At 43.9% G+C, this 26,816-nt stretch overlaps 1 protein-coding gene across 2 annotated transcripts in view; it reads left to right on the plus strand.

Annotated features, from left to right (window-relative positions):
- The window catches only part of PPP2R2C (protein phosphatase 2 regulatory subunit Bgamma), a 381,993-nt gene that overhangs the window by 336,215 nt on the left and 18,962 nt on the right, over positions 1-26,816 (plus strand). For both annotated transcript variants that reach the window (XM_038745076.1, XM_038745077.1), the window contains one exon: positions 12,301-12,470. In XM_038745076.1, the coding sequence (XP_038601004.1) occupies positions 12,301-12,470 (170 nt within the window). The remainder of the gene's footprint in view (positions 1-12,300; positions 12,471-26,816) is intronic.

Below are 26,816 nucleotides of genomic sequence, written 5' to 3' on the forward strand. Positions count from 1 at the left end.
AAGTCACACAGCTGACAACTGGCAGAGCCGGGATTTGGAACCATGAAATCTAACTACAAAGCCCGGGCTCTTTCCACTGAGCCATGCTGCTTCTCAAGGCATCAGAGAAATAGTAGAGTATAAAGTGCTGTTGGGGCTGGGGTGAGCATCAGAGTTCTTGAGAGATAGCCAAGAATGTAATCATCATCATCATCATCATTAATCGTATTTATTGAGCACTTACTGTGTGCAGAGCACTGTACTAAGCGCTTGGGAAGTACAAATTGGCAACATATAGAGACAGTCCCTGCCCAACAGTGGGCTCACAGTCTAAAAGGGGGAGACAGAGAACAAAACCAAACATACTAACAAAATAAAATAAATAGAATAGATAATAATAACAGGAATAATAATTATGGCCTTTATTAAGTACTTTCTATGTGCCAGCTACTGTACTAAGAATTGGGGGGGAATCCAGGCAAATTGGGTTGGATGCAGTCCCTGTCCCACAGTCTCAATCCCCATTTTACTGGTGAGGTAACTGAGGCCCAAAGAAGTGAAGCAACTTGCCCAAGGTCAAACAGCAGATAAGTGGCGGAGCCGGGATGAGAACCTATGACCTTCAAACTCCCAGGCCTGGGCTCTAGCCACTGTGCCGCAATTCAGTGGGGAGGGTGTAGAGGGAAAATAAAGGACTTGGTCTGGGAAGGCCTCTTGGAGGAGATGTGATTTTAGGAGGATTGTAAAGGTGGGGAGAGTGGTGGATTGTTGGGTAGGGAGAGGAGGCTGTTCCAAGTTAGAAAAAGAAATTGAGGAAGGGGTCAGTGGTGGGACAGGTAAGATGGAGGTACAGAGAGTAGGTTTTTTTTTAATGGCATTTATTAAGCACTTACTATGTGCAAAGCACTGTTCTAAGCACTGGGGAGTTTACAAGGTGATCAGGTTGTCCCACAAGGGGCTCACGGGCTTAATCCCCATTTTACAGATGAGGGAACTGAGGCACAGAGAAGTTAAGTGACTTGCCCAAAGTCACACAGCTGACAATTGGCAGAGTCGGCATTTGAATCCATGACCTCTGACTCCAAAGCCCGGGCTCTTTCCACTGAGCTACGCTAGGTTGGTGTTAGAAGAGTGGAGTGTGTGGGTTGGGTTAGAGAAGCAGTGTGGCTTAATGGAAAGAACCCAGGCTTTGGAGTCAGAGGTCATGGGTTCAAATCCCGGCTCCGCCACTTGTCAGCTGTGTGACTTCGGGCAAGTCATTTAACTTCTCTGGGCCTCAGTTGCCTCATCTGTAAAATGGGGATGAAGACTGTGAGCCCCCTTGGGGCAACCTGATCACCTTGTTACCTCCCCAGTGCTTTGCACATAGTAAGCGCTTAATAAATGTCATTATTATTAGTCATAGTAGTAGTAGGAAAGCAGTGAGGTAAGGTAGGAGGGGGAGAGCTGACAATTTTTCATTCACTCATATTTATTGAGTGCTTACTGTGTACAGAGCACTTTACTAAGTGGTTGGAAAGTACAATTCAGCAATCAAGAGAGACAATCCCTGCCCACACCAGGCTCACAGTCTAGAAGGGGGAAGACAGACATCAAAACAAGTAAGCGGGCATCAATCTAGATAAATAAAATTGTAGATATATACATATATACATAACTGCTGTAGGGCCGGGGGAGAGGGGAAGGGCAAAGGCAGTGAGTTGAGGTGATGTGGCAGGGAGCGGGGGTAGAGGAAAAGGGGGCTTAGCCTGGGAAGGCATCTTGGAGGAGGTGAGCCTTCAGTAAGGCTTTGAAGGGGGGAAGTGAGCTAGTTTGGCGAGTGTGAGGAGGGAGGGAGTTCCCGGTCGGAGGTAGGACGTGGGCCAGGGGTGGACGGCAGCACAGGCAAGAATAAGGCCCAGTGAGGAGGTTAGCGGCGGCAGAGGAGTGGAGGGTGTGGGCTGGGCTGGAGAAGGACAGAAGGGAGGTGAGGTAGGAGGGGGCGAGGGGATGGACAGCTTTGAAGCCACTAGTGAGGAGTTTTTGTTTGATATGGGGAATATGAATTAACAATAATAATTATAATAATGATGGTATTTGTTAAGCACTTATTATGTCCCGAGCATTCATTCATTCATTCATTCAATCGTATTTATTGAGCGCTTATTGTGTGCAGAGCACTGTACTAAGCGCTTGGGAAGTCCAAGTTGGCAACATATAGAGACGGTCCCTACCCAACAGTGGGCTCACAGTCTAGAAGGGGGAGACTGGTAATCCGAATCGTGCTACTTAATAGTAATAATAATAATGGCATTTGTTAAGCACTTACTACGTGCAAAGCACTGTTCTAAGCGCTGGGGGGATACAAGGTGATCAGGTTGTCCCGCACGGAGCTCACAGTCTTCATCCCCATTTTACAGATGAAGTAACTGAGGCTCTGAGAAGTAAAGTGACTTGCCCAAGGTCACACAGCAGACACGTGGCGGAGCCGGGAATCGAATCCACGACCTCTGACTCCAAAGCCTGTGCTCTTTCCACTGAGCCACGTTGTTCCAAGTGCCGGGATAGATTCAAAGTAATCAAATTGTCCCACGTGGGGCTCACAGTCTTAATCCGCATTTTACAGATGAGGTAACTGAGGCAGAGAGAAGTTAAATGATTTGCCCAAAGTCACCCAGCTGACAAGTGGTGGAGCTGGGATTAGAACCCAAGACCTCTGACTCCCAAACCCATGCCCTTTCCACTACACCATGCTGTTTCTCAATAATAAGGATATATAATAATAATAATAATAATGGTACCTGTTAAGCCCTTACTATGTGCCAAGCACTGTTCTAAGCACTGGGGTAGATACAAGTTAGTCAGTCAGGTTGGACCCAGTCCCTGTCCCACGTGGGACTCACAGTCTTGATCCCCATTTTACAGCTGAGGTAACTGAGGCCCAGAGAAGTGAAGTGACTTGCCCAAGGTCACACAGCAGACATGTGGCAGGGCTGAGATTAGAACCCGTGACCTCCCAGGCCCGGGTTCTAGCCACTATGCCATGCTGCTTCCCACTAAGCCAAGCTGTATTCAATCCTCAATTTACAGATGTGGAAAGTCGGGCACAGAGAAGTGAAGTGATTTTTAGACTGTGAGCCCACTGTTGGGTAGGGACTGTCTCTATGTGTTGCCAATTTGTACTTCCCAAGTGCTTAGTACAGTGCTCTGCACATAGTAAGCGCTCAATAAATACGATTGATTGATTGATTGATTTGCCCCAGGTCACATTAGGCAAGTCACTGAGTTGGGTTTATTCATTTATTCATTCATTTAATGGTATTTATTTAGCACTTAACTCTGTGCAAAGCACTGTACTAAATGCTTGGGAAAGTACAATATCACAATAAACGGAGACATTCCCTGCCCACTATGAGCTCAGAGCCCAGGTCCTCTGACTCACATTCATTCATTCATTCATTCATTCATTCATTCGCATTTATTAAGCACTTACTGCATGCAGAGCACTGTACTATTATTATTAGTAGTAGTATCATTATCATTATTATTATTATTATTCATCATCATCAATCGTATTTATTGAGCGCTTACTATGTGCAGAGCACTGTACTAAGCACTTGGGAAGTACAAATTGGCAACATATAGAGACAGTCCCTACCCAACAGTGGGCTCACAGTCTAAAAGGGGGAGACAGAGAACAAAACCAAACATACTAACAAAATAAAATAAATAGAATAGATATGTACAAATAAAATAAATAAATAAATAGAGTAAAAAAAATATGTACAAACATATGTACATATATACATATTATATCATTATTATTATATCATTATTATTGAGAAGCATCATGGCTCAGTGGAAAGAGCCCTGGCTTTGGAGTCAGAGGTCGTGTGTTCAAATCCCAGCTCCACCAACTGTCAGCTGTGTAACTTCGGGCAAGTCACTTCACTTCTCTGGGCCTCAGTTACCTCAGCTGTAAAATGGGGATCAAGACTGTGAGTCCCACGTGGGACAGGGACTGGGTCCAACCTGACTGACTAACTTGTATCTACCCCAGTGCTTAGAACAGGGCTTGGCACATAGTAAGGGCTTAACAGGTACCATTATTATTATTATTATTGTCATTATTATATATCATTATTATTGAGAAGCAGCATGGCTCAGTGGAATGAGCCCGGGCTTTGGAGTCAGAGGTCGTGGGTTCAAATCCCAGCTCCACCAATTGTCAGCTGTGTGACTTTGGGCAAGTAACTTCACTTCTCTGGGCCTCAGTTCCCTCATCTGGAAAATGGGGATTAAGACTGTGAGCCCCATGTGGGGACAACCTGATCACCCTGTGTCCCCCCGGCGCTTAGAACAGTGCTTTGCACATAATAAGTGCTTAACAAATACCATTATTATTATTACTAAGCACTTGGAAAGTACAATTCAGCAACCAAGAGAGACGATCCCGGCCCACAACAGGCTCACAGTCTAGAAGGGGGGAGACAGATATCAAAACAAGTAAACAGGCGTCAATAGCATCAATATAAATTAATATAATTATGGTAAATACACATCAAAACAAGTAAATAGAAATTAATATAAATAAATAAATAGAATAATAAATATGTACATATATACACAGGTGCTGTGGGGTTGGGAGGGGGGTAGAGCAGAGGGAGGGAAGGAGGAGCAGAAGAAAAGGGAGGGCTCAGTCTGGGAAGGCCTCCTGGAGGAGGTGAGCTCTCAGTAGGGCCTTGAAGCAGCGTGGCTCAGTGGAAAGAGCCCAGGCTTTGGAGTCAGAGGTCATGGGTTCGAATCCCACTCCACCACATGCCGGCTGTGTGACCTTGGGCAAGTCACTTAACTTCTCTGAGCCTCAGTTCCCTCATCTGTAAAATGGGGATGATTACTGTGAGCCCCCCGGGGGACAACCTGATCACCTTGTATCCCCCCCACCCCTCCGGCGCTTAGAACAGTGCTTTGCACATAGTAAACGCTTAACAAATACCATCATCATCATCATCATCATTGAAGGGAGGAAGAGAGCTAGCTTGGCAGATGGGCAGAGGGAGGGCATTTCAGGCCTGGGGGATGACGTGGGCCGGGGGTCGATGGCGGGACAGGCGAGAATGAGGCCTAACGGTGAGGAGATTAGCGGCACCAGAGTAGCACAGGCCCATGCTCTTTCCACTAGGCCATCTAGTTTCCCTGAGGTAGATCCCAAATAATGAATAATAATAATTCTGGTGTTTGTTAAGCACTTCCTACATGCCAGGCACTGTACTAAATGCTGGGGTGAACACAAGCATATCAGTTTGGATGCAGTCCCTGTCCTAGATGGGGCTCACAGTCTCAATCCCCGTTTTACGGATGAGGTAACTGAGGCAGAGAGAAGCAAAGTGACTTGCCCTAGGTCACACTGCAAACAAGTGGCAGAGCTAGGATTAGAAACCATGACCTTCTGACTCCCAATTAAGTTGGGCACAGCCCCTGTTCCTCTTTTTACTCAACTCCCTCTCCCTTCTTTGTCACCCATGAACTTGGGTCTGTACCCTTTAAGCACATGTTTTACGAGAAGCAGCGTGGCTTAGCGGAAAAAGCCCAGGCTTGGGAGTCAGAGGTCTTGGGTTCTAATCCCGGCTCTGCTACTTCTCAGCTGTGTGACTTTGGGCAAGTCACTTAACTTCTCTGTGTCTCAGTTATCTCATCTGTACAATGGGGATTAAGACTGTGAGCCCCACATGGGACAACCTGATTACCTTATATCCACCCCAGAGCTTAGAAAAGTGCTTGGCACATAGTAAGCACTTAACAAATACCATTATCATTATTATTATTATTATTATTATTATTATCATTATTATTATTATTATGTTATTTACCTCACACCTGTCTTCTAGATGGTAAAGCCCTTGTGGGCAGGAAATGTGTCTACCAAGTCTGTTGTATCAGACTCTCCAGAGTGCTTAGTAAAGTGTCCTGCACATAGTAAGCACTCGGTAAATACCGATCATTGGCTGGCCTCACAATCCTAGTTTGAGGGAGACCAGATATTGAATCCCCATTTTACAGAGGAGTAAACTAGCATCTAGCTTTACTTCTATTTATTCTGATGACTTGACACCTGCCAACATGCTTTGTTTTGTTGTCTGTCTCCCCCTCCTAGACTGTGAGCCCATTGTTGGGTAGGAACCGTGGCTATATGTTGCCAAGTTGTACTTCCCAAGCGCTTAGTACAGTGCTCTGCACACAGTAAGCACTCAATAAATACGATTGAATGAATGAGTGAATGAATAAACTGAGACACCGGGGAGTGAAATGACTTGTCCAAGATGACATGGCAGAAACGTGATGAAGCTGAGATTAGAAGCTAGTTCCCCTGACTTGCAACCCTGGGGTCTTTCCATTAGGTTGCATTACTCTAATATTAGTAGTTAGTAGGAGGGGGAGGAGGAGGAGTGATAATAGGTAGTAATAGTAGAAGTAGTAATAGTGGTATTTATTAAGCATTTACTATGTGCCAGGCACTGAATTAACCCCTGGAGTGGATACAAGTTAATCGGGCAGGAGGCCTTCCCAGACTGAGCCCCCCTTTTCCTCTCCTCCTCCCCATCACCCCTGCCCTACCTCCTTCCCCTCTCCACAGCACTTGTATATATATATTTGTACAAGATTTATTACTCTATTTATTTTACTTGTACATACTTACTATTCTATTTATTTTGTTAATGATGTGCATCTAGCTTTACTTCTATTTATTCTGATGACTTGACACCTGTCCACATGTTTTGTTTTGTTGTCTGTCTCCCCTTTCTAGACTGAGCCCGTTGTTGGGTAGGGACCGTCTCTATATGTTGCCAACTTGTACTTCCCAAGCGCTTAGTCCAGTGCTCTGCACACAGTAAGCGCTCAATAAATACGATTGAATGAATGAATGAAAGCTAGCTTTGGCTGAATAAATTACATTGCTCGACAGAAAGGTTAAAAAAGAGAAAGCTCCACACGGAAACCGCCAGAGCATCACGGCAACTGTGGAGCCTCTAATGGTGGCTTATCCTCGTAATCGTCAGGTATTTTTTGCTAGGCACTTAACTCCACGCATCAGGGATGGAAAGCCAAGGAGGGAAAATAACCTCAATAGTTATTGCTTCTTAAAGTGTTTCTGACATTTCTGATTTTTAAACATATCAAAAATCTCACCGGTTTTTGTTCTTTTCCTGAAAAAAAAAAAAAAAGACAATTTTCTCCAAAATTGACAAGCGATTTTTGTGGGGGCTTGGGAACAGGCAAAGGTATAAATTGAGATAAAATGACTGTTCTTGGAACTCTCAGCATGTGGAAAAGAAATGAGTGGTAGAAAGGGAATGTAATGATAAAAGGCAGTTTAATCCATGGCTCAGTGTGCTTTCCAGCCCAGTTTGCGGACGGGGAAGTTCCGGAAAAGTTTGGCGAAGGGGAGAATGTAGTTCATTCATTCGTTCAATTTAATCACATTTATTGAGCACTTACTGTGTGCAGAGCACTGTACTAAATGCTTGGGTGAGCACAATCGGACAATCAACTGACACATTCCCTGCCCACAAAAAACTAGTCTAGAGGGACTATAGAAAGTGATAAAGATAACAGTGCTACTAGTTAAGTGCTAACTATGTGCCAAGCACTGGGCTAAGTGGGGCCCACCTACTTTCCATTTCCTTCCAGGCACGGGCCCGGGAGCCAGAAAGTCATAGGTTCTATTCTTGATCTACCACTTGTCTGCTGTGTGACCTTGGGCAAGTCACTTCACTTCTCTGTGCCTCAGTTACCTCATCTGTAAAATGGGGATTAAGACTGTGAGCCCCAGGTGAGACAGGGACTGACCAACTTGTATCTACCCCAGCACTTAGAAAGTGCTTGGCACCTAGTAAGCACTTAACAAATACCATTATTATTGTTATTCTCTAGCCCTCAGTTACATCATCTGTAAAATGGGGATTGAGACTGTGAGCCCCATGTGGGACAGAGACTGTGTCCAACCCAATTTACTTGTATCCACCCCAGTGCCTAGTACAGTGCCTGGCATATAGTAAAATGTTTAACAGCTACAATTATTATTACAAATCGCTCAGGTTGTACACTTCTTCTTGTCCCACATGGGGCTCGCAGTCTAAGTAGGAGAAATAACAGGTATTGAATCCCTATTTTAATCAATCAATCATATTTATTGAGCACTTACTGTGTGCAGAGGTACTTGGGAGAGTACAAGATGACAGAACTGGCCATCATGTCTACCGCCCATGATGAGCTTACAGTCTAAAAGACTGTTGAAGAAACTGAGACACAGATAATTTCATCATCAATCGTATTTATTGAGCACTTACTATGTGCAGAGTACTGTACTAAGCGCTTGGGAAGTACAAATTGGCAACATATAGAGACAGTCCCTACCCAACAGTGGCCTCACAGTCTAAAATTTCAGTGACTTGCCCCAGGTCACACAGCAGACAAGTGGCAGATCAAGATTAGAACCCAGGTCCTGTGACTCTCAGACTTGTATTCTTTTCACTAGGCTATGAAGCTTCCCATGGTGATTATCTTCCTCTAGTTCAAAGGGAAGGGAATTACTGAGAGGGCTGTGAGCTTCACGTGGGTTTAGCATCCCAAATTGTATCCAAGTCTATTTTCTCTTACAAGGAAAAATAAAATGTTTTCGTGTTCCTGCCATTCTTGACACTCTAAAAAACAGAACCTGTGACAGCTTTTCAGTTCTGCAGGGGTGTGACAATCAACCCGGTTAATTTAAAAGAGTTCACTGGAGCCAACTCGGTATCATAATGCGGAGGATGGCGTTCCTGCCATGTGCAATACACAGTTTGGACAGATTAGAGGGAAGAAGTGTGAGAGATGATAATTGCTTTGTGCTCATCAAACCTCTATTGAGAAACAGACAAGATAATTGCAAAAATATCTACCTTAACTGTATGTCTAGGGGAGTTTTTAAAGAGCTATTTAAAAGTATTTTGTTTAAATGTCTGGCTAAAGAAAAGTTTGTTTTTGCTTTTCCCATAATTTATTTTCTTTCAGATTTGTTGGGCAGTCATACAGTTTCAGGTTCTGTACAGAACCAGGTATAGGAACTTTTTATTTTGACATTCCTGTCACACAAAAGTACTTGTCTCCTTTTGGAAAAACCAACCCAAATTCCAATGGTTGGTTTTCTACTGAATATTCTCTGGTCATTAACTGTGCCTCAATTACTTTTATAACTGTTATACATTTAAGAGCCCAACGGTAATGACACTTTCTTTCCTCATCTTTAAAGGACCAAAACCTTATTATTACTTAGGAAATATATTCTCAATGTATGAGAAGCTCTCCCCCTCTAATAGTTTAGAGAAGCAGCGTTGCCTTCCCAAGCGCTTAGTACAGTGTTCTGCACACAGTAAGCTCTCAATATATACGATTGATTGATTGATTGATTGATTGGAAAGAGAATATGCCTGGAAGTCCCAAGACATGAGTTCTAATCACTGCTCTGCCATTGGTCTGCTTTGTGTCCCTGGACAAGTTACTCTACTTCCCTATACTTTGGCTTCCTCATCTTTAAAAAAGGGATTCAATACCTGTTTTCCCTCCTACTTAGCATGTGAGCCCCAGGTGGGACAGGAATTGTGTCTGGCCTGCTTCTCTTGTATCAACTTGTACTTCCCAAGCGCTTAGTACAGTGCTCTGCACACAGTAAGCACTCAATAAATACAATTGATTGATTGATTGATCTTCCCCAGAGCTTAGTACAGTTCTTGACACACAGTGAGCGCTTAACAAACACCGTGGTTTTATTGTGTGTTAGACACTATTCTAAGCATTGGAGTATATTTGTATATATGTTTGTTTGTATTTATTACTCTATTTATTTTACTTGCACATATCTATTCTATTTATTTTATTTTGTTAATATGTTTGGTTTTGTTCTCTGTCTCCCCCTTCTAGACTGTGAGCCCACTGTTGGGTAGGGACTGTCTCTATATGTTGCCAACTTGTACTTCCCAAGCGCTTAGTACAGTGCTCTGCACACAGTAAGCGCTCAATAAATACGATTGATTGATTGATTGATTCCTTTCCCCTACTCCCTCTCCCTTCTATGTCACCTATTCATTCATTCCTCGATCATATTTATCAAGCACTTACTGTGTGCAGAGCACTGTACTAATCAATCAATCAATCAATCGTATTTATTGAGCGCTTACTGTGTGCAGAGCACTGTACTAAGTGCTTGGAAAGTACAACTTGGCAACAGATAGAGACAATCCCACCCACCAATGGGCTCAAACACATGATGTTCATTCCACCCTCAGCCCCACAGGATTTATGTACAGATCCTTAATCTATTGATTGATATTAATGTCTGTCTCTTCCTTTAGATTCATTCATTTGATCATATTTATTGAGCGCTTACTGTGTGCAGAGCACTGTGCTAAGCGCTTGGAAAGTGCAATTCAGCAACAAAGCGAAACAATCCCTGCCCACACCGGGTTTACAGTTTAGACTGTAACCTTGTTAAGGGCCGGGAAAAGCGTCAACTGATTCTAATGTATTGTACTCTCCCAGGTGCTTAGTACAGTGCTCTGCACGCAGCAAGCACTCTATAAATCCCACTGAAGATGATAGAGGAGGCTGGAGGCAGGGAGGTTAGCGAGGAGGCTATTGCAGTACTCGAGAGGGTTAAATGCAAGTAGGAAGGAGACGAGGAAGTAGGACCAGGAGATGTAGCGTAGTATGGTGGCCAGAGCACAAGCTTGGGCATCAGAAGGTCCTGGGTTCTCATCCCGGCTCCACCACTGGTCTGCTATATGACCCTGGGCCAGTCATTTCACTTCTCTGGGCTTCAGTTGCCTTATCTGTAATAATAATAGCAATAATAATGGCATTTATTAAGCGCTTACTAAGTGTAAAGCACTGTTCTAAGCGCTGGGGAGGTTACAAGGAGATCAGGTTGTCCCACGGGGGGCTCACAGTCTTAATCCCCATTTTACAGATGAGGGAACTGAGGCCCAGAGAGAGCCCTTCCTCTCCCCCTCGTCCCCCTCTCCATCCCCCCCATCTTACTTCCTTCCCTTCCCCACAGCACCTGTATATATGTATATATGTTTGTACATATTTATTACTCTATTTATTTATTTATTTTACTTGTACATATCTATTCTATTGATTTTATTTTGTTAGTATGTTTGGTTTTGTTCTCTGTCTCCCCCTTTTAGACTGTGAGCCCACTGTTGGGTAGGGACTGTCTCTCTATGTTGCCAACTTCTACTTCCCAAGCACTTAGTACAATGCTCTGTACACAGTAAGAGCTCAATAAATACGATTGATTGATTGATTGATTAATTGACTTGCCCAAAGTCACACAGCTGACAATTGGCAGAGCTGGAATTCGAACCCATGACCCCTGACTCCAAAGCCCGTGCTCTTTCCATTGAGCCACGCTGCTTCTCTTAAAATAGGGATCGAGACTGTGAGCCCCACGTGGGACAGGGATTGTGTCCAACCTGATTAGCTTGTATCAACCCCAGTGCTTACAACAGGGCTTGTATTTCCATCCCGATTTGCTTGTATCTGCCCAAGTGCTTCCTACAGTGCCTGCACTTAGTAATAATAATAATGATGGCATTTATTAAGTGCTTACTATGTGCAAAGCACTGTTCTAAGCGCTGGGGAGGATACAAGGTGATCAGGTTGTCCCACGGGGGGCTCACAGTCTTCATCCCCATTTTACAGATGAGGTAACTGAGTCACAGAGAAGTGAAATGACTTGCCTGAAGTCACACAGCTGACAAGTGGCGGAGCCAGGATTTGAACCCATGAGCACTCAACAGATTCCATAATTATTACTATTATGAGGATGAAATGGCTGGACAAACAATTCATTCAATCTTATTTACTGAGCGCTTACTGAGCACAGACCACTGTACTAAGCACTTGAGGGAGTGCAATACAACAATAAACAGACACATTCCCTGCCCTCAACGAGTTTGAGCATTCATGGCTGAATCAAAGTGCCTCCAGAGAAACACCATAAAACCATCCAGCGCAGTGGAAACGGGGCTTAGTGGCTAAGGCACAGTCCTGGGAGCCAGAAGGCCCTGGGTTCTAATCCCGACTCCGCCACGTATCTGCTGTGTGACCTTGAGCAAGTCACTTCGTTTCTCTGAGCCTCAGTTCCTTAATCTGGAAAATGGGGATTAAGACTGTGAGCCCCACGTGGGACAGGGACTGTGTCCAGCCTGATTAACTTGTACCTACCCCAGTGCAGTAGGCGCTCAGTATTATTATTTTTAAATGATTGCTCCTGTATCTTCCATCCTCCTCCCCCTGCAGTTTTTGAGGAACCAGAAGACCCCAGTAACCGATCCTTCTTCTCGGAAATCATCTCCTCCGTTTCGGACGTCAAGTTCAGTCACAGTGGCCGCTACATGCTCACCAGGGATTACCTCACCGTCAAAGTCTGGGATCTGAACATGGAGACGAAGCCTATAGAAACCTACCAGGTATGGGTATTCTGAGTTCTAATCCTGGTTTATCATGTGCAGAGCACTATACTAAGCGCTTAGAGAGTACAATAATACAATATGATAGGGTATTCCCTCTTTATTTAGGTCGAACCCACAACATCGTGGAAGCTTCTACGTTTCTAGGTTTCTAGAGGCTTCAGAGAGGGATGGGAGGGGGGGACTTTTGTGGTGTCGCCCGAGAGATGTCTCGTTGGAAAATCCCACCCTGTAAGCGGTTGTTCGCGTAAAAGCATTCAAAGTGGTTGTCTCTACCATCACCTAGAGCTGATCGATACTAATCGATTGTATTTATTGAGCACTTATGATTTGGAGAGCACTGTGCTAAGTGCTTGGGAGAGTATGATACAACAGAGTTAGTAAACTCATTCCTTGCCCACAAGACTGTAAGCCTGTTGTGGGTGGGGATTATCACTCTTTATTGCTGAATTGTAATAATAATAATAATAATAATGGCATTTATTAAGTGCTTACTATGTGCAAAGCACTGTTCTAAGCGCTGGGGAGGTTACAAGGTGATCAGGTTGTCCATTGGGGGCTCACAGTCTTAACCCCCATTTTACAGATGAGAGAACTGAGGCCCAGAGAAGTGAAGTGACTTGCCCAAAGTCACACAGCTGACAATTGGCGGAGCTGGGATTTGAACCCATGACCTCTGACTCCAAAGCCCGTGCTCTATCCACTGAGCCACGCTGCTTCCCCAAGCAGTGCTTTCCCAAGTACTGTACAAGTACTAACCTTGTACTTTCCAAACGCTTAATGCAGTGCTCTGCACACAGTAAGCGCTCAATAAATATGATTGAATGAATGGATGAATGAAGGTAGATACAAGATCATCAGATAAGGTGGTCCCAACTCCCAAGGGATTGTCTTCTAAAGCATAATAATAATAATAATAATACAATTGTTGCCAACTTGTACTTCCCAAGTGCTTAGTACAGTGCTCTGCATACAGTAAGCGCTCAATAAATACAATTGAATGAATGAATACTAATAACTGTGGTATTTGTTAAGCAATTACTATGTGCCAGGCACTGTACTAACCACTGGGTGAGTAGAAGGTAATCAGGTTGGATTCAATCCCTGTCCCATGTGGGGCTCACCATTGTAATCCCCATTTTACAGATGAGGTAACTGAGGCCCAGAGAAGTAAAGTGACTTGCCCAAGGTCACACAGCAGACAGGTGGCAGAGCCGGCATGGGATCTAACTTTCTGAGTCCCAGGCACAGCTGGTCCTGCATGTAAAAATTCTTTGCCTGCCTCCTCCCTCGCTGTCTTCTAGACTGTGAGCCCGCTGTTGGGTAGGGACCATCTCTAGATGTTGCCAACTTGTCCTTCCCAAGCGCTTAGTACAGTGCTCTGCACACAGTAAGCACTCAATAAATGCGATTCAATGAATGAATGAATGCTCTATCCACTAAGCCATGCTGCTTCTAATTATCATCGTTAGTATTTATCGAGTGCTTATCATGTGCAGAGCACTATACTAAGCGCTTGGAGAGTACAATGATACAATATGATAGAATTAGCAGGCACGTTCTTTGCCCATAATGAGCTTACCAAATAGAGACTGTCTGGGGTCCATTCTGGTACTGTTCACCCCGACCTGCAGTGAAATAAAAGTAGCATAGTCTGGTGGATAGATCATCGGCCTGGGAGTCGGAAAGACCTGAGTTCTAATCCTGGCTCTGCCACTTGTCTGCTGTGTGACCTTGGGCAAGGCACTTCACCTCTCTGGACGTCAGTTCCCTCATCTGTAAAATGGGAATTAGGACTGTGACCCCCCCCCCATGTGGGACATGGACTGTGTCCAACCTGGTTAGTTGTATCTACCCCAGTGCTTAGTGCAGTGCCTGGCATATTCATTCAATCGTATTTATTGAGCGCTTACTGTGTGCAGAGCACTGTACTAAGCGCTTGGGAAGTGCAAGTTGGCAGCATATAGAGACAGTCCCTACCCAACAGTGGGTTCACAGTCTAGAAGGGGGAGATAGAGAACAAAACAAAACATATTAACAAAATAAAATAAATAGAATAAATATGCACAAATAAATAGAGTAATAAATATGCACAAACATATATACATATATAAAGGTGCTGTGGGGAGGGGAGGGAGGTAAGGCGGGGGGAGGAGGGGGAGAGGAAGGAGGGCATATGTAAGTAGAGAACAAATACTAAAGTTATAATTATTGTTATTATGAAAAAACCTTCAGAAATCCTCTCAGGTGCTTGACAGACAATAATAAACCTTTGTTCATTTTTGCTGAGAAAAAACAGAAGAAATACACTTGGAATACAGCGGAAAAGATTTAGGTTGGCTGTAAGGAGGATTTTCTTACAAATTAAGGATTTTAGACAGTGCAATGGTCACTCCAGGGTAGGTATGAAATATCTTTGTCATCATCATCATCATCATCAATCGTATTTATTGAGCGCTTACTGTGTGCAGAGCACTGTACTAAGCGCTTAGGAAGTACAAGTTGGCAACATATAGAGTAACAGTCCCTACCCAACAGTGGGCTCACAGTCTAAAAGGGGGAGACAGAGAATAAAACCAAACATACTAACAAAATAAAATAAATAGAATAGATATGTACAAGTAAAATAAATAAATAGAGTAACAAATATGTACAAACATATATACATATATACAGGTGCTGTGGGGAAGGGAAGGAGGTATGATGGGGGGATGGAGAGGGGGATGAGGGGGAGAGGAAGGAAGGGGCTCAGTCTGGGAAGGCCACCTGGAGGAGGTGAGCTCTCAGTAGGGCCTTTATCTGGAGAGCTGAAAATCTGCTCAGTTCTCCTCTGTCTGTTCTGGTTTGAATGTGAAGGAGGGTGAGAAAGTTTGATGGGCTTGAGTCCCACAAGGGAACAAGATGAAACTTGATTTTCTGCAGAGAGGAGTGTTTCAATAATAATAATAATAACAATAATAATAATAATAATAATAATAATAATAATAATGGCATTTATTAAGCGCTTACTATGTGCAAAGCACTATTCTAAGTGCTGGGGAGGTTACAAGGTGATCAGGTTGTCCCAGGGGGGACTCCCAGTTTTAATCCCCATTTTACAGATGAGGTAACTGAGGCCCAGAGAAGTGAAGTGACTTGCCCAAAGTCACACAGCTGACAATCAATCAATCAATCAATCAATCAATCGTATTTATTGAGCGCTTACTATGTGCAGAGCACTGTACTAAGCGCTTGGGAAGTACAAATTGGCAACACATAGAGACAGTCCCTACCCAAGAGTGGGCTCACAGTCTAAAAGGGGGAGACAGAGAACAGAACCAAACATACCAACAAAATAAAATAAATAGGATAGAAATGTACAAGTAAAATAAATAAATAAATAAATAGATAGACAACTGGCGGAGTCGCGATTTGAACCCATGATCTCTGACTCCAAAGCCCGGGCTCTTTCCACTGAGCCACGCTGTTTCAAGTGGTTTCAGTTTAATATCAAGGTCTCACAATGGCTCATTTAAACTGGTCACCTTAGGGAGGTGGGGGATGAGAGAACACTGTTATTTGTTAAGTACTTACTATGTGCCAGACACTGTACTAAGCACTGGGGTGGATACAACCCAATCGGGTTGGACACAGTCCCTGTCCCACGTGGGGCTCACAGTCTCAATCCCCACTTTACTGATGAGGTAAGTGAGGCACAGAGAAGCCAAGTGACTTGCCCAAGGTCACACAGCAGATAAGTAGCAGAGCTGGGATTAGAACCCATGACCTTCTGACCCCAAGGCCCGGGCTCTAGCCACCATGCCAAGGCAGGACTAAGTGGGATGGGGTTTTTTAAGGACTAGGAATAAGGTACCTTTAGGAGTAGGGGGTGAAAGGAAGCTCTCAGCTGGTGTCGGAGATATGGGGTCTGTTTTCCCCATTTTGGGGGTAACCTCTAATGCCAACTTTCTCATCAGAAGGCCATGGGTTCAAATCCCTGCTCTGCCACTTGTCTGGTATGTGCCTTTGGGAAAGTCACTTTGCTGCTCTGGGCCTCAGTTACCTCATCTGGAAAATGGGGATTGAGACCGTAAGCCCCATATGAGACAGGGACTGTTACTTGTATCCACCCAGTGCCTGGCACACACTAATAATAATGATGATGGCATTTATTAAGTGCTTACTATGTGCAAAGCACTGTTCTAAGTGCTGGGTAGGTTACAAGGTGATCAGGTTGTCCCACGTGGGGCTCACAGTCTTAATCCCCATTTTACAGATAATAATAATAATAATAATGATGGCATTTATTAAGCGCTTACTATGTGCAAAGCACTGTTCTAAGCGCTGGGGAGGTTACAAGGTGATCAGGTTGTCCCACAGGGGGCTCACAGTCTTCATCCCCATTTTACAGATGAGGGAACTGAGGCCCAGAGAAGTGAAGTTACTTGCCCAAAGTCACACAGCTGATAATTGGTGGAGCCAGGATTTGAACCCATGACCTCTGACTCCAAAGCCCAGGCTCTTTCCACTGAGCCACGCTGCTTCTCTAAGGACAGTAAGGACTTAACAAACACCACAGTTAGTAGTAGTAGTAGTAGTAGTAGTAGTAGTAGTAGTAGTAGTAGTAATAATAATAATAATGTTGGTATTTGTTAAGCGCTTACTATGTGCAAAGCACTGTTCTAAGCGCTGGGGTAGATACAAGGTAATCAGGTTGTCCCACGTGGGGCTCACAGTCTTCATCCCCATTTTACAGATGAGGTAACTGAGGCCCAGAGAAGTGAAGTGACTTGCCCAAAGTCACACAGCTGACAAGTGGCAGAGCCGGGATTTGAACCCACGACCTCTGACTCCAAAGCCCGTGCTCTTTCCACTGAGCCACGCTGCTTCTGTAGTAGTAGTAGTAGTAGTAGTAGTAGTAGTAGTAGTAGTAGTAGTAGTAGTAGTAGTAGTAGTAGTAGTAGTAGTAGTAGTAGTAGTAGTAGTAGTAGTAGTAGTAGTAGTACCTCAATGTCATGTATCTCACCACTGACCTCTCACCCACAACCTGCCTCTGATCTGCAAAGCCCTCCCTCTTCTTATCTGGCATTCATTCATTCAGTCAGTCGTATTTATTGAGTGCTTACTGTGTGCAGAGCACTGTACTAAGCGCTTGGGAAGTACAAGTTAATGACTCTCCCCTGCCTTCAAAGCCTTACTGAAGGCCCATCTCCTCCAGGAGGCCTTCCCTGACTAAGCCCCCCTTTTCCTCATCTCCCACTCCCGTCTGCATCACCCTGACTTTCTCCCTTTATTCATCCCCCCTCCTAACCCCACATTTCTTATGTCCAGATCTGTCATTTATTCATTTATATTAATGTCTGTCTCCCCGCCCTCTAGACTGTGAGCTCATTGTGCACAGAAAATGTCTGTTTATTGTTTTATTGTACTCTCCCAAGGTCTTAGTACAGTGCTCTGCACACAGTAAACTGTCAATACATCCAATTGAATGAATGAATGAATGAATGAATGAATGCAAAACTATGCACTGAGCGTTCCAGTGTCTACTGTCCCTCAAACTCCCCTGGGATGGGTCCCCCTTCTAGACTGTGAGCCCACTGTTGGGTAGGGACTGTCTCTATATGTTGCCAACTTGTACTTCCCAAGCGCTTAGTACAGTGCTCTGCACACAGTAAGTGCTCAATAAATACGAATGATTGATTGATTGATTGATTGATTGATTACTCACAGTTGGCTCTGGAAAAAGACAAAAGCATACAAATTGCAAGGGACCGCTTCCAACTTCTGAGTTCATTCATTCATTCATTCATTCATTCATTCAATCACATTTTAGAGAAGGAGTGTGGCTTAGTGGAAAGAGCCCAGGCTTGGGAGTCAGAGGTCATGGGTTCAAATTCCGGCTCTGCCAATTGTCAGCTGTGTGACTTTGGGCAAGTCACAACTTCTCTGTGCCTCATTTACCTCATCTGTAAAATGGGGATTAGGACTGTGAGCCCCAAGTGGGGCAACCTGATCACCTTGTATCATCCTAGGTGCTTAGAACAGTGCTTGGCCCATAGTAAGTGCTTAACCAGCCTGAACTGGAAACCCCCAGAAAGTTTTCTTCGGGACTTTGATCTACCAATCAAGGGTGTTTATAGAGCACTTACTCTGTGCAGAGCTCTGCACTAAGCCCTTCAGAAAACACAACAGAATCAGTAGACTCATGATTCCTTTCATCAGTGATTATTCTTATTATAAATCAATTGTAGTTATTGAGGAGTTATTGTGTGCAAGGCACTGTACTAACTGCTGGAGAGAATATGATACCCCAGAGTTAATAATAACAATAATAATAATGGCATTTATTAAGCACTTACTATGTGCAAAGCACTGTTCTAAGCACTGGGGAGGTTACAAGTGATCAGGTTGTCCCACGGGGGGCTCACAGTCTTCATCCCCATTTTACAGATGAGGACACTGAGGCACAGAGAAGTTAAGTGACTTGCCCAAAGTCACACAGCTGACAATTGGTGGAGCAGGATTTGAACCCATGACCTCTGACTCCACAGCCCGGGCTTTTTGTGCCACACTGCTTAGACATATTCCCTGCCCACAAGGAGCATACGGTTATTATTATTATTATCATTATTATTATCATCATTATTATTTTTGTTAAGACTGTGAGCCCATTGTTGGGTAGAGATTGTCTCTATTTGTTGCCAAGTTGTACCTTCCAAGCCCTTAGTACAGTGCTGTGCACTAAGTGATTGAATGAATGAATGAATTTATTATGGGCCAAGCACTGTTCCAAGCACTGAGGTACATAGAAATTAATCAGATTGGACACAGTCCCTGTCCCACGTGGGGTTCAAAGTCTAAGTAGGAGGGAGAACAGACATTAAATCCCCATTTTACAAATGAGGAAACTGAGGCCCAGAGAAGTGAATTGACTTGTCCAAGGTCACACAGCAGGCCAAAGTGGTGGAGCCGGGATTAGAACCCCATTCAGCTAGAAACCACTACAGAAGTTCTCTGGTTCCATGCTGAGAACTGAGAAATAAAAAAAAAAGTTTTTCTCTTTTGAAAAATGAAAAATTTATATCTAGGACTACTTCCGTTAGCCTTCAGTCTCCCTGAGCTTATTAAATCACTGTGTGCCAGCTTGATAAACTCGTAGGTAGCTCAGTGCTTAAAATAGTGCTTCACATGTAGTAACCACTTAACAAATATCATTAAAAAAAGATAAAATACCTAAGTGCTAAATTTTAATAACTTAAATCAATAGTACTCATTGAGCTTATACTAAACTCTTAATAAATATAATAATAATAATCATTGAGCACCCACTCTGTGCAAAGCACTGCACTAAGTGCTGGGGAGAGGACAATAGCTTTAGGAGACATAATTCCTGCCCCCAAGGAGTTTACAATATATTTGGGGGATGTAAGGGAGAGACACTAAAATATATCACAGGAAGAAGAAGGGTAGAGAGTATAAAGATATTCAATCAATCGATAGATCAGTGCTTTCTTTTGAGCATTATGTGTGCGGAGCACTGTACTAAGTACTCGGAAGAATACAATATATCAGAATTCCGTCTCTATATGTTGCCAACTTGTACTTCCCAAGCGCTTAGTACAGTGCTCTGCACACAATAAGCGCTCAATAAATACGATTGAATGAATGAATGAATGAATTCCATGGAAGAAAGGAGGATTTGAGTAAGATGTTGGTTGCAGGAGAGATGAGAATGCGGCCCAATGAGGACGAGAATCCCTTGGGGTTTGAGAATAAACAAAAATGTAGCAGCTGAGCAAACAAAGAAAAACTCGAGCATGTGAGTGATTTATGAGGCCGCCTGAAGGATCCATTGGAAAATAACTGTTTAGAAGTGTGTAGATTTTACTCCAATTCAAGCTGCTCTCAAATGGTTCATTCATTCATTTATTCAATCGTATTTATTGAGTGTTTACTGTGTGCAGAGCACTGTACTAAGCGCTTGGGAAGTACAAGTTGGCAACATATAGAGATGGTCCCTACCCAACAACGGGCTCACAGTCTAGAAGGGGGACACAGACAACAAAACAAAACATGTGGACAGGTGTCAAGTCGTCAGAACAAATAGAATTAAAGCTAAATGCACATCATTAACAAAATAAATAGAATAGTAAATTTGTACAAGTAAAATAAATAGAGTAAAAAATCTGTACAAACATATATACAGGTGCTGTGGGGAGGGGAAGGAGGTAGGGTGGGGGGGATGGAAAGGAGGAGAAGGAGGAGGAGGAGAGGAAACGGTTGCAATGGGATACTGTAGTATTAGGAAGAATAATGATTGATCATAATAAATCTGGTATTTGTTAAGCGCTTACTATGTGTCTGGCACTGTTCAAAGCTCTGGGGTAGATACAAGCTAACCGGGTAGGGCGCAGTCCCTGTCCCACGTGGGGCTCACATTCTTCATCCCCATTTTATAGATGAGGTAACTGAGGCCCAGAGAAGTGAAGTGGGTTGCCCAAGATCACACAGCAGATAAGTGGTGAAGCTGGGATTAGAAGCCAGGTCCTTCTGATTCTCAGGTCCGGGCTCTTTCCACTGGGCCAAGCTGCTTCTCTATCAATCATGTCGAAGACTGAACTCCTTGTCTTCCCTCCCAAACCTTGCCCTCTCCCTGGCTTTCCCATCTCTGTTGACGGAACTACCATCCTTCCCGTCTCACAAGTCCGCAACCTTGGTGTCATCCTCGACTCCACTCTCTCATTCACCCCTCACATCCTAGCCGTGAACAAAACCTGCCGGTCTCAGCTCCACAACATTGCCAAGATCCGCCCTTTCCTCTCCATCTCAACCGCTACCCTGCTCATTCAAGCTCTCATCCTATCCCGTCTGGACTACTGCATCAGCCTTCTCTCTGATCTCCCATCCTCGTGTCTCTCTCCACTTCAATCCATACTTCATGCTGCTGCCCGGATTATCTTTGTCCAGAAACGCTCTGGGCATATCACTCCCCTCCTCAAAAATCTCCAGTGGCTACCAATCAATCTGCGCATCAGGCAGAAACTCCTCACCCTGGGCTTCAAGGCTGTCCATCCCCTCTCCCCCTCCTACCTCACCTCCCTTCTCTCCTTCTACAGCCCAGTCCACACCCTCTGCTCCTCCACCGCTGATCTCCTCACTGTACCTCGTTTTCGCCTGTCCCGCCATCAACCCCCGGCCCACCTCATCCCCCGGGCCTGGAATGCCCTCCCTCTGCCCATCCGCCAAGATAGCTCTCTTCCTCCCTTCAAGGCCCTGCTGAGAGCTCACCTCCTCCAGGAGGCCTTCCCAGACTGAGCCCCTTCCTTCCTCTCCCCCTCTTCCCCCTCTCCATCCCCCCATCTTACCTCCCTCCCTTCCCCACAGCACCTGTATATATGTATATATGTTTGTACATATTTTTTTTACTCTATTTATTTATTTATTTAATTTATTTGTACATATCTATTCTATTTATTTTATTTTGTTAGTATGTTTGGTTTTGTTCTCTGTCTCCCCATTTTAGACTGTGAGCCCACTGTTGGGTAGGGACTGTCTCTATATGTTGCCAATTTGTACTTCCCAAGCGCTTAGTACAGTGCTCTGCACACAGTAAGCACTCAATAAATAGGATTGATGATGATGAAGTGAAGTGCCTTGCCCACGGTTACCCAGCAGACAAATGGCAGAGCTGGGATTAGAATTTATGTCCTTTGAATTCCCAGGCCCGTGCTCTAGCTACTAGGCCACAATTCCTCTGGTTAAAAAATAAAAACATATATATTAATATATATATATACATATATATATGTATATAATAACAACATAAGCCTAGTGATAGAAGGGCTTTTATTCTTTCTGGGGAAAAAAATCTCTGTTTAAATAAATGTGGTCATTTGAGATTCAGTGATGGTAGCCTGGATTTTAACAACGGCTTCTCTAATCGGTCTGTCACAGCAATACATCACACATAGGGCAGGAGAGAAAATATGATTAATACCCATGGCATAGAAATGGTTTGGGATTGGTGTGATAATGACAAAATAAGCACGCATGCCAGGAAGTAACTGAAAAAGATAAAAACAACAACCAATAAACAGGTTTCTCATAAGGCCAGCACAGAAGGGCTATACTGCAACGATTTATTTTAGGCTTTTTTTTTGTGCTAAATCTCTTCCATGAGCCTGGATTGTCAAAAAGAGTGAGAGAGATAATAATAACAATAATAATGATGGTATTTATTAAGCGCTTCCTATGTGCAAAGTACTGTTCTAAGCACTGGGGAGGTTACAAGGTGATCAGGTTGTCCCATAGCGGGCTCACAGTCTTAATCCCCATTTTACAGATGAGGTAACTGAGGCACAGAGAAGTTAAGTGACTTGCCCAAAGTCACACAGCTGACAGTTGACAGAGCAGGATTTGAACCCATGACCTCTGACTCCAAAGTCCGTGCGCTTTTAACTGAGCTGCTTCTCAGTGTCTAGAATGGAAACTCATTGTTTCTAGATCATGAGCCCATTGTGGGGAGGGAATGTGTCTGTTATACTGTAATATCGTACTCTCCCAAGCACTTAGTACAATTGATTGACTGATTATCCTTGGGTAGGTACTTTCTTGTGCCTAAGTAAATATATTATGGTGGAATATATGCGGAGTCTACTGATGACTTCAACCATCTGTGTATACGTAGAAAATTTTTTCAAGGAAGAGGTAATTATATAATAAAAGATAATAGTATTTCTTACAAAGTGCCAAGCATTGTATTAATCGCTGGGGTTGATACAATCCAAGCAACAGAATTCATATTTTCGGTATATTTTTGAGTGGAAGCAGCTCGAAGGGGAATCATCTTTGTTCCCTTTGGCCCAGCTGACTGATATGGTTTAAGTTAAGTCTCTTAATTTCAACATTTTATGTATCAATCAATCAATCGTATTTATTGAGTGCTTACTGTGTGCAGAGCACTGTACAAAGCGCTTGGGAAGTACAAGTTGGCAACATATAGAGACAGTCCCTACCCAACAGTGGGCTCACAGTCTAAAAGGCCCTGCTGAGAGCTCACCTCCACCAGGAGACCTTCCCAGACTGAGCCCCTTCTTTCCTGTCCCCCTCATCCCCCTCTCCATCCCCCCATCTTACCTCCTTCCCTTCCCCACAGCACCTGTATATATGTATATATGGTTGTACATATTTATTACTCTATTTATTTATTTATTTATTTATTTTACTTGTACATTTCTAGCCTACTTATTTTATTTTGTTGGTATGTTTGGTTCTGTTCTCTGTCTCCCCCTTTTAGACTGTGAGCCCACTGTTGGGCAGGGACTGTCTCTATGTGATGCCAATTTGTACTTCCCAAGCGCTTAGTACAGTGCTCTGCACATAGTAAGCGCTCAATAAATACGATTGATTGATTGATTGATTGATTAAAAGGGGGAGACAGAGAACAAAACCAAACATACTAACAAAATAAAATAAATAGAATAGATATGTACAAGTAAAATAAATAAATAAATAAATAAATAGAGTAGTAAATATGTACAAACATATATACATATATACAGGTGCTGCGGGGAAGGGAAGGAGGTAAGATGGGGGGGATGGAGTGGGGGACGAGGGGGAGAGGAAGGATATATGTATGATATTTGTTAAGCATTTACTTTGTACCAGGCACTGTACTAAGCACTGGGATAGATACAAGCTAATCAGGTTGGATACAGTCCCTGTCCCACATGGGGCTCAAGTTCAGTGACTTGCCCAAAGTCGCACAGCAGACAAATGGCAGAACCAGGATTATAAATCAGGTCCTTCTGACTTCAAAGCCTGTGCTCTATCCACTAGGCCACGTTGTGTTTCCTCCTTCTCCTCTTCCTCAACTATCTCTTCCTCCTACTCTTCATTATCATCAGTTTTTAATCCACCCCATTCACTAGGCCTCTCTTTTTTTTTAATGGTATGTATTCAGCACTTACTCTGTGCCAATTACTACAGTAAACCCTGGAGAGATAATCAGGTTGGACACAGCCCATGTTCCACCTAAGGCCCACAGTCTTAGCCCCCATTTTCCAGTTGAGGTAACTGAGGCCCGGAGAAGTGAAGCAACTTGCCCAAGGTCACTCAAAAGACATGGGGCGGAGCCGGGATTAGAACACAGGTCCTGTGACTCCGAGACTCGTGGTTTTCCAACTAGGCCATGCTGTTTCTGCTTTTAATTTGGGGGTTGAGAATTAATCAGGAATTTTCCAACTAGGCCATGCTGTTTCTGCTTTTAATTTGGGGGCTCAGAATTAATCAGAAAGGGCCTGTTTTCTCTACAGGGTAAGACATTTGCACAAGGTCCAGGGATTTGGCAAAGTCCTATCTCATCCTCAAGACTGGAAGCTGATTGTGGGCATGGAATGTGTGTGCTTATTCTTGTATTAACAATAATGATAATATTGATGTTTTTTGTTAAGCATTTACTATGTGCCAAGCACTGTTCTAAGCACTGGTGTAGATAGAAGGTAATCAGGTTGTCCCACGTGAGCTTCACAGTCTTAATCCACATTTTACAGATGAGGGAACTGAGGCCCGGAGAAGTTAAGTGACTTGCCCAAAGTCACACAGTTGATTAGTGGCGGAGCTGGGATTAGAACTCATGACCTCTGACTCCTTTGTACTCTCTCAAGCGCTTAGAACAGTGCTGTGCATACAGTAATCAATCAATCAATCAATCAATCATATTTATTGAGCGCTTACTGTGTGCAGACCACTGTACTAAGCGCTTGGGAAGTACAAGTTTGCAACATATAGAGACAGTCCCTACCCAACAGTGGGCTCACAGTCTAGAAGGGGGAGACAGACAACAAAACAAAACATATTAAAAAAATTAAATAAATAGAATAAATATATACAAGTAAAATAAATAGAGTAATAAATATGTACAAACATCTATACATATGTACAGGTGCTGTGGGGAGGGGAAGGAAGTAAGGCAGAGGGATGGGGAGGGGGAGGAGGGGGAGAGGAAGGAGGGGGCTCAGTGTGGGAAGGTCTCCTGGAGGTGGTGAGCTCTCAGTAGGGCTTTGAAGGGAGGAAGGGAGCTAGCTTGGCGGAGTCAGAAGGTCATGGGTTCTATTCCCAGCTCCACAACTTGTCTGCTGTGTGACCTTGGGAGAATCACTTCACTTCTCTGGGCCGCAGTAACCTCTGCTAAATGGAGATTGAGACTGTAAGCCCAAAGTGGGATAACGAAAGTATCCAACCCAGTCCTTACATCATCTCCTACCGCTGCACTATCTCCACCCTCACCAACTCTGAAATGCCTCTCTCTGATCATAACCTTCTCACCTGCCTCCTCACTCACACTCCTCCCCCCATAAATCTATATTACTCCCCCACAGAGACCTCCACTCTCTCGACCCCATCCATCTTTCTCAGTGCATCACACTGTGTATATGTATATATGTTTGTACATATTTATTACTCTACTTATTTATTTATTTTACTTGTACATATCTTTTCTATTTATTTTATTTTGTTAATATGTTTGGTTTTGTTCTCTGTCTCCCCCTTCTAGACTGTGAGCCCACTGTTGGGATGGGACCGTCTCTATGTGTTGCCAGCTTGTACTTCCCAAGCGCTTAGTACAGTGCTCTGCACACAGTAAGCGCTCAATAAATATGTTTGATTGATTGATTGATTGATTGATCACACCCCACCTTGCCTCCCTTTCCTCTCTACCCAATCTTGATAACAAGATTACTGCTCTCGACTCCATCCTCTCTACTCAAGTTGCTTGCTCCCCTTTCCTCTCGCCGCTCTCGTACCACTAACCCACAGCCTTGGATCATTGCCACTGTCTGCCTCCTTCACTCTTACGTTCGAGCTGCTAAACTCTGCTGGTGAAAGTCTAAACACCAAGCCAAACTTGTTCACTTCAAGTTTATCCTTTCCTGCCTTAACTCTGCCCTCTCCTCTGCCAGGCAAAACTATTTCTCCTCCTTTATTGACACTCATGCCCATCATCCCCATCAGCTCTTCCATACATTTAACTCCCTTCTCAGGCCCCCTGTTCCTCCCCCTCTTCCATCCCTCACCCCCAACGATCAGGTCTCCTACTTCATTAGTAAAATTAACTCCATCAGGTCTGAGCTCCCCAAAGTCACCTCTCTCCCTTTTCCATCCCCCCCCAGCTCTAAACCCTCTCCACTACTCTCCCATCCTTCCCAACAGTAACTTCAGATGAGATCTTCTCCCTCCTCTCAAGTGCTACTCCATCCACCTGTGCTTCAGACCCCATTCCCTCTCATCTTTTCAAATCTCTCGCCCCTTCCCTCCTCCCCTCCTTAACTTCTATTTTCAACCACTCATTCTCCATTCTTTCCTTCC

This window comes from Tachyglossus aculeatus, chromosome 4, assembly GCF_015852505.1.
Source record: "Tachyglossus aculeatus isolate mTacAcu1 chromosome 4, mTacAcu1.pri, whole genome shotgun sequence".
NCBI classification, from domain to species: domain Eukaryota; kingdom Metazoa; phylum Chordata; class Mammalia; order Monotremata; family Tachyglossidae; genus Tachyglossus; species Tachyglossus aculeatus.